General features: G+C 36.9%; 1 protein-coding gene across 1 annotated transcript in view; it reads left to right on the top strand.

Moving 5' to 3' along the window:
- The first annotated feature begins 1275 nt into the window (after positions 1–1275).
- LOC111158733 (opioid receptor mu 1) overlaps positions 1276–11099 on the top strand; it is a 72226-nt gene continuing 62402 nt past the window's right edge. The window contains exon 1 of the mRNA XM_022520971.1: positions 1276–1568. Coding sequence (XP_022376679.1) covers positions 1276–1568 — 293 coding nt within the window. The remainder of the gene's footprint in view (positions 1569–11099) is intronic.

The following is an 11099-nucleotide window of genomic DNA, read 5'->3' as shown; positions in this document are numbered from 1 at the left end:
ATAAAAAAATAAAAATAAACAACAACAATCAAAAGATCTTAACCCTGGTTGATTTACAAATTTATTTCCAAAATTGAAGTATTTGGGGTCTTGGAAGTTAGGTATCAAATTTTAAAATGTATCAATATTCCCCAACTTTGTGTGGGCCACTCCAGTTCCAGATGTTCGCGAAATTCCTCCTGGAATCTCTACACTAGGAAACAGACTAAAATAACGCAAATGTCTGATTTTGAGAACTGCTACTGAGAAGTTCATGTCCATGTGGGAAGTCTGTCAATAAAAGGGTAATAAACAATTCTAAATGGATCTTTGAGATTTAAGATGTGGAGGCTCACCATTATTTTTGGTTGGCTTTCCGGATGCCACAACCCCCTGATTTCTGTAACAAGCTCTTGTGCCTCGTCTCCACCAAGACAGAAATCAGGTGTAACCAAAACTTCTACTTTAAGAGAAATTAGGGAAATGTGGAATGAAAGGAACAGGTTTCCTACACAAAAGTTGTTTCTCACTTCTTTTTTCAGAGACAGGACCACTTTTTTTTTTTCCAGACAGGTTTGAAGGGTTGAAAATTCTCATTTAGTGATGTAAAAAACATGGTTACTTTTGAGTGTACGTGCAGGACTGAGGCAAGGAAAAGGCAAAGAAAAGGAGTTAGTGTAACCTGTCCCGAATGATTTCAGCAGACTGGAGGGCTGGAAGAGCGATGGGATGTAAGGATTGTCCCGGTTGCACCAGGCCAACGTCTTTCCTTTCATATCACACAGAGAAAACGGAGCTGGGAAAATAGACCGATGTCAGCCCCCTTTCTTTTGCTTTACTGCTGCCAAGAACTAACTCTCTGTCTCCCCCGCCCCTTCCCTCCAACTCCCTTCCCCATTCTGCCCCTCCTTAGTGGTGTTTGCAAGGACGAGTGCCGAATGGGGAGGCAGACTAACTGGTCGGATTGCTTTGCGCAAAATCCACCCCTTCTCTCTCCTCCCTCCCCTCCAGCCTCCGGATCCCGCACAGCCCTCCCTCCCCTCCCCATAGCGGTGTGAGGTTGAGGATGTGTCTGTACTACTAAGGCGGAAGGGGGCTACAAGCAGTGGATAATGTCAGATCCCCCCTCTCCCATTCTACCTGACGCTCCTCTCTGGCTACACCAGGGCTGATCTCTGTAAGAAATAGCAGGAACTGTGGCAGCGGCGAGAGGAAGCGGCCGAGACGCATGGAACCTGGAAAAGTCTGGGTGCTCGGGTTTACCTCATAGCGAGGTCCCGGCCAGCCGTCAGCACCATGGACAGCAGCACCGTCCCCACCAACGCCAGCAATTGCACTGATCCCTACACGCACTCTTCAAGTTGCTCCCCCGCACCTAGTCCCGGTTCCTGGGTCAACTTCTCCCACCTAGATGGCAACCTGTCCGAACCATGCGGTCCGAACCGCACCGCGCTGGGCGGGAGCGACAGCTCGTGCCCTCCGACCGGCAGTCCTTCCATGATCACGGCCATCACCATCATGGCACTCTACTCCATCGTGTGCGTGGTGGGTCTCTTCGGAAACTTCCTGGTCATGTATGTGATTGTCAGGTAAGGAAGGCGCCAGGACTCCCACCAGAGACTTCAGCAGCTAATAGGGCATAAAGGGACACCTGACCCCCAAGGCAGTGTTTGGCGGGAGGATGAGAGAAGGGAGGTGAATAAGGGGATGACGATGAATAGAGTGGTTATTGTGAGTGCAAAAATTCACTTTTCGATTTTCCCTTCCACTGTTAAAGAAATCAAAAATTTCAGTAGCAGAGAAGTTGCCTTGGTAGAAGATGTAAAGCTCTGGGAGAAACAAAAAATTATATATATATATATATATATATATATATCTAAGACAGAATATATATATATATATGCTCTGTCTTAGAGCTCACTTACACTGAGCCAAGAGGGTTCTTGGGCACAGAATCCCACAGTCCCTTCCACAGGAGCTGTGGAAATGGTAATTTGTGAATAATGGAAGAGGAATTCTAGTTAGGTTTCCTGGTGAGAGGGCCAAACTCCTTCTCAGTTCTTTTCAGACGTGAACCTTGGCAACTTTCCTATCCCTGCTGGCTTACCTGTACTTTACTGCACCATACCACCACCCCCATTTGCTTGTCACACTTGTCCTTACCCCACGGTTCCTTCTATCCTGAGGACACACTCAGTGAGAAAGTTTTTCTGGTGTCTTTCTGCAGTAAATAGTGTTTTGTAGTAACAAATGTGACAGTTGTGTTGCCTAGACCATTTTGCAGTTGGCAGCTGCCAGCTCTGCTAGGGGAGTCACAAACTGAATTGGGCATAGACAGTGTGTTTCGGGAGAAATGCAGAGCATGACTGTTTTCCAAATCCTCTGAAAGCGGAAGCCAATTAGAAGTGACCAAAAGCGCATAATTCTGGATTAAAACTATTATATAGGAAGTTACAGTGGTTGCTCTGGGAGGAAAATCTGTCTTTATCCATGAAATTATTTCAAGATTTTGTGTCCCATTTTCTGTTTACCTAGATGCTCCAGGTTTATTTGGCAAAGAGTGTGCAAGCTTTCAATATTAACTGTGTTAGTGTTGGCGTGCATATTCAAGTCCTAATGATAATAATTGAATACTATATATGCATTTCTGTTAAGGTAGATAAATATTTTAACACTTTAAAATGATTTCGAATTTGAGATGTTCTTCCTACTCAGGGTTATATGTATGTAGAGAACATGGCAATTTCATACTTAGTTGCAATATTTTTCATCTATTCAGCAAGTATTGCAGGTTTTAATGGAGTTCCTTAATCATTTAACATTCATTTTTCCTATTATGCTTTCATGATCAAGTTCTGCGAGTTGTTTGTAATTGATTATTTCTTGTATGTCTGATTGCCTTAATTAATGATTGTTAAAGAATAAAACTAATTTCTCTAATCTTTTGATGAGGAATAAGATAAATAGTGTCTCTGAGAAAAGAGCACCATCTATTGAGAAGAAGGCTAACAACAGAAGGGAAAATGCAGGAAGGAAATCAATAGAATTTATTTTTTTAAATATTTACCATGTATAATGTAATACAAAGACTCCTATCAAAGATAAAAACCCAGTCTTACTTACCTTTTTAATAAAAATCATAATTAAAGGTCTTCCTTATGAAGAGAAAATATGTTTCTCATTTGTCCTAAGAATATTCATAGATTCATAAGCTGATAGGGCTAGAAGGGAACCTAGAGTTTACCTATGGTAGATGAGTAAACTGAGGCACAGAAAGTATTAATGATTTATTCAAGGACAGTAGTTCATTAGTTCAGTAACACTGTATTAGTTCAATATAATATCTATCTAAGCCAATATAATTTTCTTGTTATTAGAGTGGTAAATCATGATTTGAGTTAATTCAACTAAAATATTGCAAAGTGGATTTGATTAGCAGTAGTAATGTGGAAATAATAAAGTACCCCAAATTTATGTCTGGAATCCTGGAGAATAAATGATGAAGAGAGATTACCGAGGTCTCTAGAAATCCTGCTGTCTGAAACATAACCCTTTATTCCCTTTTATTGCTTCTCCTGGTATTGTCCTTCCTTATTTTTCTCCCCTCTAGCTTATGCTTTTCTATAAAGAGAGAGCCGATAAAGCAGCAACTGGCTGTGAAATAAGATTGGTCTTATTTCAGTGTTTAAGTGATTGCTGGTTGATTTTCTTTTAAAGGCATTACCTCTGACCTCTTGATGACTTGGAGAAGCATAGGGACATTGCGTCTTATTAACAACATGACATTATGCTTTACTTCTCTTTACCGAAAGTTGGAACAAAATGCAGTCTGATTTGAAAGGTCACCCCAAATATCCACCTATGACAAGTTGGGTGTTTAATTCCATAGTCAAGTAACCCTCTGGGAATATGACAGTGAAACAGAAAAATGGACAATTTAGTGACCAATGAAGTAGTGAAGAAAACATTTGGGGATTGAATAAAATATGTTTATTTAGCTTGGAATATTTAACTGGACTATCTCCAGGCTGTAGTGTTTTCACTACAAAATAATAGTTCAGAGATATTATTGTCCCTGTTAAAAAGATGACTATAATGCTACATCTTATTGAGGTGAAATGCTTACTTCCTGCTATTATTTAAAATTCAACAAATACTTTTGAATGATCAAGTGCAGTTAATGGTCAAGTTACAGTCTTCTATCCAGATTAAGGTGATATTTATTAGAACGTTTTAATACATCAAATGAATTATGAGTCTCAGATGACTATAGCAACCAAAACAACAACAAAAGTAACCGGCAATACAGATGCCATGATTCATACTTTTTTTGCTCTATGTCTCAACTCCACCATCATCATACCGTCATCAACAACATTATTAAATAGTATTAACTTAAGTAGAATTCTTACACTGTGCTATTCTAAGGAACATAAGGGAGGAAAAGAGATACTATCATATGATCCAAAGATTTAAAATCTAGATGTTAAATGATTAAAATATTAAAACTATTCACCACATGGAAACTTTTTCAGTTTTAAAGAAAAAATATTACTTGCAAGATAACATTATTATAATAATTTAATAATAAGATAATAATATTATATTAATAATAATAATAATAAATATTATAAAAATTACCATAGATTCTAAAGAATATGGAGATAAAATATTATACAATTTAGCAATTATTTCAAATGGGATGATACTTTATTACTGTCAAGACTGTTTACTAGGGGCACCTCACTGACTCAGAGAGTGGAGCACACAACTCTTAATCTTGAGATTGTGAGTTCAAGCCTCACGTTAAGTGTGAACATTACTTAAAAGTCAAATTTTTAAAAGAAATAGAATTTTTTTTAAATTAACCAAAATAGTACACAAAGTTATAGCAACCAGCATGCTTCACTTTGTGAGAACACTTGACCCAAGTATAGAATTAACCATAAATTTAAAAAATGATATTGTCACACATGTATTTATTTTGTGATATAGTCTTCCAAGAATTTGTTCATATAGTCATGAATATGGCCTATGCACACACTATTTTAAAAAAGTAAAGGGTTGGAAACCATTAGATCTTTATGAGCTGTGTAAACCATCCTTCCCAATAAATTACCAATGAAGAGTGCCCAATATTGTCTTCATTTTTCAGATTATTTCTTTTTTTTTTTTTTTTTTTTTTTTAAGATTTTATTTATTTATTTGTCAGAGAGAGAGGGAGAGAGAGCGAGCACAGGCAGACAGAATGGCAGGCAGAGGCAGAGGGAGAAGCAGGCTCCCTGCAGAACAAGGAGCCCGATGTGGGACTCGATCCCAGGACGCTGGGATCATGACCTGAGCCGAAGGCAGCTGCTTAACCAACTGAGCCACCCAGGCGTCCCCAATTTTTCAGATTATTTCTTATATGACTAGATGAATTCTTAATATAACTAGTTATCAGAGCAGAGCATTTAAATATATGCAAGATTTTATTGTCATTTTTCTTTCACTAAAAAGTACTTCTCATTTTAAAACACTTGTTCTATATACTAAGTATTTGATTCAGGTTTAAACTATGAAGTGATCAGTCATGCCTGATTGGAACAGAACTACAAGCTTTTTTACTTCATATATAAGTTGCTGGGAAAATAAGGAATAACAATATTTTTTGTAAGTTTATATATGTTGTATTTATATATATACATCTATCTACAAATACATATATACATATGAATTAATTTCAGTGCTTATGTCCCTGAATATGATCACTAGTAATTTTTATAAAATAAAAGTTTTTTATTTAGAAAGCTCAAATACCAATAAAGCTCACTCTTTTTTTTTAAAGATTTTTTTTTATTTGACAGAGAGCAATCACAAGTAGGCAGAGAGGCAAGCAGAGAGAGAGAGAGAGAGAGAGAGGAGGAAGCAGGCTCCCTGCTGAGCAGAGAGCCCGATGTGGGGCTCAATCCCAGGACCCTGAGATCATGACCTGAGCCGAAGGCAGAGGCTTAATACACTGAGCCACCCAGGCACCCCTCACTTTCTTTTTTTTAAAACTATAAAATATCCTAGTTAGAGGTTGGATTCAAAGGGAAAAAAGAAAATCTGTCTTTGACATAATGGTTTACATGAAAACATAAGAATTTAATTATATTCCTTTTACTTCACAATGGAGAGCTTCTAGTATCATCTATTACAATTTCAACTTTAACTGCTGTTTCCCACACAGGTGCTAATTCTATCAGAACAGTTTTCTCCCGTGTGTCCTGAAAACAAAAGTTACTTTTCATTTCCTCAACTGAATGCTATGTCTGTCATTCACATAGTGTTATCAATCAGTTTCTTTTCCTTCTCGTCTTTCCTTCTTGAAAGAATGAGCTATCTTATATTTTATGTAATATTTCCAACATAAAGGAATGTATAGAGAGTAATAGAAGATTCTTCACCTTTTAAAATTATATATAATAATTATATATATTTATAATAATTATATTATTTATTATATTTATTAATTAATATTATTCATTATATTTATTAATAATTATATATACTAGTAATATATGTTATATATAATAACATCCATTATTTATGTATATTATACAATATGTAATTCATAATTATGTATGGCTATATATTATGTAATACATAATTATATATCTATAATAATGTATAATTTATAAATTACATTATATATATATGTAATATATATGTATAAGAAACTTCCTTTCTTCTCCTATTATACTGCTTCCCCAGAGACTATTATTAATGCAAATTTGGTGGTTATCATTCACATGAATATTTTTAAATATTTTTAAACTTTATTTCTGATGTGTTTTTCCACAACAAAATATAATCTTTTTTTTTCTTTTTTTTTTAAGATTTTATTTATTTATTTGACAGAGATCACAAGTAGGCAGAGAGGCAGGCAGAGGGAAAGAGGGGGAAGCAGGCTCCCTGCAGAGCAGAGAGCCCGATGCGATGCGGGCTCAATCCCAGGGCCCTGGGATCATGACCTGAGCCGAAGGCAGAGGCTTTAACCCACTGAGCCACACAGGTGCCCCAAAATATAATCTTTTAAACACGTTCTTTGAACTTTACATATTAAAATTTATATTTTACATTAATGTTAATTTAGACATAATTTCACTATTTTCCCAGAATTATTCTAGTTCCAGCAGATCATGATAGAAACAAGATGTCAAAGAACTAGTCCTCCTTAATACTTTTAACTTATCTGTAAATCTGTGTTAAAAATCATTGTAAAGATTTCTTTGCAAGTGTTTTCTTGAACTAATATTTTCATTAATACTTACATCCAATATTTGGGGAAAAAAATTTCTGGCAACTGCTACAGTAAGTAAATCTGTTCATAAATAAAACCTAGGTGTAATTTCTCTATTCCAAGAAGGAAATAAAAATAATTGGTTTCTGGCTACTTCAAAATGTCATTCAAGTAATAAATGCTAACAACACTTACTTCCAGATTTTGAATATCTTAGAGAACTTTTTACACATTAAAGTTGAAAATGTTACCTCTTCCATTATTCCACTTTAGGTATTAATTAAAATAAAATTATTTTAGTTTCCATAAATAATGTAAAACAATGTGACATTTTAAAATATGTTAATGATAAATACCAAGACTAAACATGTGAAATGCTAAAATATGAGAATTTCATATCTTTAACCTTCATAAAGTTTAATTTATATGAACTAAAATAATGATTTATGACAGTAGTCTCCAAATTTGTTTATAGACATAGACACTTACTTCAAGAACTTATGGCCAATATATAAAAGAGATCAAAGGAACTATTCAGGATTAATCACATGCTGCGGCCAGACAGTACTGCTCAACTTCTACCCCCATCCTACACTCCACTGGGGTCCCCAAGGTACATTCAAAGAATTTCTAGAGCACCCTCAGGTAATATTGTAAAACAATGGTTTTCATAATGTTTCAGACATTTGTGTATCTCACCTCTCATCCTGAAGCTCACCTTTTACTTTAGTGATCGGTATGACAGTCAGTTTTGCCCAGATATAACTTGTTAATTCTCTACCCTAGCTACATCTACACCCCTTGCCTTTGGCTCTGGAAGTTCTCTGATTCCACCACCCTCCACAAAAACCATTGTGATACAACAGATCAGAAAGTGTGAGGGAGTTGCCACGCCATGAAACAACCACTGACTGGGGAAATGAGAGACTGTGGATGAATGTCACCTAACCTTCCTACTATCGAGTTCTAAGATGCAAACCACAAGGCACATTAGAATTTGTGTTCCACATTGTGTCCATTTCAAGAAAATTCTTTTCCTTCTTTCTTGTTTCACTTTCCTACTCCCCCACTTCTGGTCCCACTTCTCTTCCCTACAGTTGCTTTCCAAAATGATTCGCCTTTACACCAATTCCTGCTATTTTATAATGGGTTACAACATTTTGGCACAGTAAAATCTTACTAATAAACAGTCTTTACATTGTCATAGAACATAGGTTTTTCTCTTTTTTTAAGATTTTATATATTTATTTATTTGACAGACAGAGATCACAAGTAGGCAGAGAGGCAGGCAGAGAGAGCAGGGTGGGGGTGGCGGGGGGCGGGAAGCGGGCCTCCCTCCGAGCAGAGAGCCCGATGCAGGGCTTGATCCCGGGACCCTGAGATCATGACCTGAGCCGAAGGCAGAGGCTTAACCCACTGAGCCACCCAGGTGCCCCTAGGTTTTTCTTAATAATTAAAAAGTTCTTAAGAAAAACTTGAATAAGTAACCCAAATTCGAACGATGAAGGGAGTTCATGAGTGAAGTTTTTCCTTTTATTTGTTTTCCTGCCTCAGGATTCAGGAAAGTATTTCTTAGTACATTTTTGCTTTATAACAACAGTCATGTGTGGTGTCCAGATTACTTCTTGAGTTCAAGAGGATGGTGGCAGTAGGGTCTCTGATATGGAAAAGAAATAAAACCTCCTGTGCCTTCTAACAAATTATCAGAAGACAAAAACTACCACCCCCTTCTCCACAGATTCCAAGTTGTATAATAACTATAAGTGTTCTTATAATAACTGGGCTCAAGAAAATTTCAGGATCCTCAAAGTGAGCTGAAACAACAGATACAAGAAATGTCATGTATAAGAAACATTTTATAAAGAGTTTGTTTGAGCACCTCCTTTCCCTTAGCCATCTGTGTCGCTTCAGGCCACTTTCTTTCTCCACAAATTCTTCAGGCTGAGGGTCCTTGAACCAAAATAGACATTTAGAATGGAAAGGTTACATGGAATAAAAAAAAAAGTGGCTTTAGCTCAGAACCCTAAGTGTCAATTGTGACTTAACTTCAAATTGTTCTGTGCCTCATTCTCCTCACCTACAAAATATGAGAATTAAACTAAAAATCTTGGAGTCCCTTCTAGTAGTAAGAATTCCTATGGCAACTTCAAGGACTGTTTCTCCATAATTTTTGCAGCTGTACTATATAGAGAAAAAAGTAATGATCTACCAAATTAAATAACCTTGGTTTCATTCCATCTCACCCTTTGGATTCTAAATAAGCTCAAATGGAGTCTGCCAGAGAAAGAAAATGCTGAGCTGTCAGTTTTGTGCTTGTCAGTTAATGCAGTGAGACTAACCGAAAGCAATAGTCAAGACTTTATTCACTTATTGTGAGAGTATAAGCAAGACATGAAACAGGAAAAAGGTGTCAGCTTCCCACTCTTCAATTTTTCCCAACAGAAGAGCACCAGGTTACATGTATGAGTATAGATGTGACAGAGGGGGAAGAAGGCCATCATCTTGTTGTACAGAGGGCCCCAAAAAACATATTTTATTTACCCACGGACCAGAGGGAGGGAGAGGTAAAAGAATAGGAATGGGAAAGTATGGAGTAAGAGAGGAGAGAAGTTTTTTCCAGAACTCCTGATATGGAGGTCTCAACAGAGACACTTGGAAATAACCTTCTTAAGGGCTCCTCAACAAGGAGACTTCAAATGGAGGCTGTTGGACTAGCAATGCATATACATCTTTTCTTTTTAAATTTTTTTTATTTCAGAGGTACAGGTCTGTGAATCATCAGTCTTAAATAATTCATAGCACTCACCATAGTACATAACCTGCTCAATGTCCATCACCCAGCCATCTTATCCCTCCCATCCCTCTCCCCTCCAGCAACCCTTAGTTTCTTTCCTAAGATTAAGAATCTCTATGGCTTGTCTCCCTCCTGGTCCCATCTTGTTTCATTTTTCCCCTCCCTTACCCCTACAACCCCCCACCCTGCCTTTCAAATTCCTTATATCACAGAGACCCAAAGATTGTATGATAATTGCCTTTCTCTGATTGATTTATTTCGCTTAGCATAACACCCTCTAGTTCCATCCACATCGTTGCAAATGGCAAGATTTGGGGGAGTTTGATGGCTGTATAGTATTCCAGTGTGTACGTATGTATGTGTGTGTGTGTATATATATCTATATATACACACACATGTATACCACATCTAAGAGCATGGTTGTTGAGTTGGAAAAGGAGCATGAGTCCTTGATCACAACCTCCTCCAGATTATGTACCAAGTTTGTTGTGAGGAGGGCAGATTCTCCCCATGAAGCCTGTTAGATAAGCCTTTATAATTGCCTATGGTTGGGCCTCAAAGTTCACACATAGGATTTTGCCTGAACTCAGACCCCTCAAATTCAGCTTAAACCCTGAAACCCTCTCTTCTCTCCTATGTCTTTCTCTCTCTCCTTCTCTAACACCCTCTCTCTTCCTTTCTCCCTCTCTCTTTTTCATTCTCCTTTTAATTCATGTAAAGATTGCTTTAATATTTGCTTTCAGAAATTAATTATATTCTAGTTGTTGCATTCTAAAGTAGAGTAGATAGGGCTCTTACACTTGATGGAAACTGGGATGCATTTTAATAAGAGAGACATTATTCTGCTCTGGATATAAGTTTCAGCCCAGGCAAGAATACTGTCGAGTACAGTTGTATAATTTTTCTTATTCAATCATGTGTTACCTTATTATTTACATATAAGTAGATGTTCTAAAGTGATTTAAATGGTAATCATTCATACAAAAAAGTATTCTTAATAATTTAAATTAATGATAAATAAATTAAACCAAGGGTACCTAGGTGGCCCAGTTGGTTAAATGC

The sequence above is a fragment of the Enhydra lutris genome, unplaced genomic scaffold, assembly GCF_002288905.1.
Source record: "Enhydra lutris kenyoni isolate GAN:26980312 unplaced genomic scaffold, ASM228890v2 scaffoldscaffold62, whole genome shotgun sequence".
NCBI lineage: Eukaryota > Metazoa > Chordata > Mammalia > Carnivora > Mustelidae > Enhydra > Enhydra lutris.
This window is presented reverse-complemented; position numbering and strand designations above follow the sequence as displayed.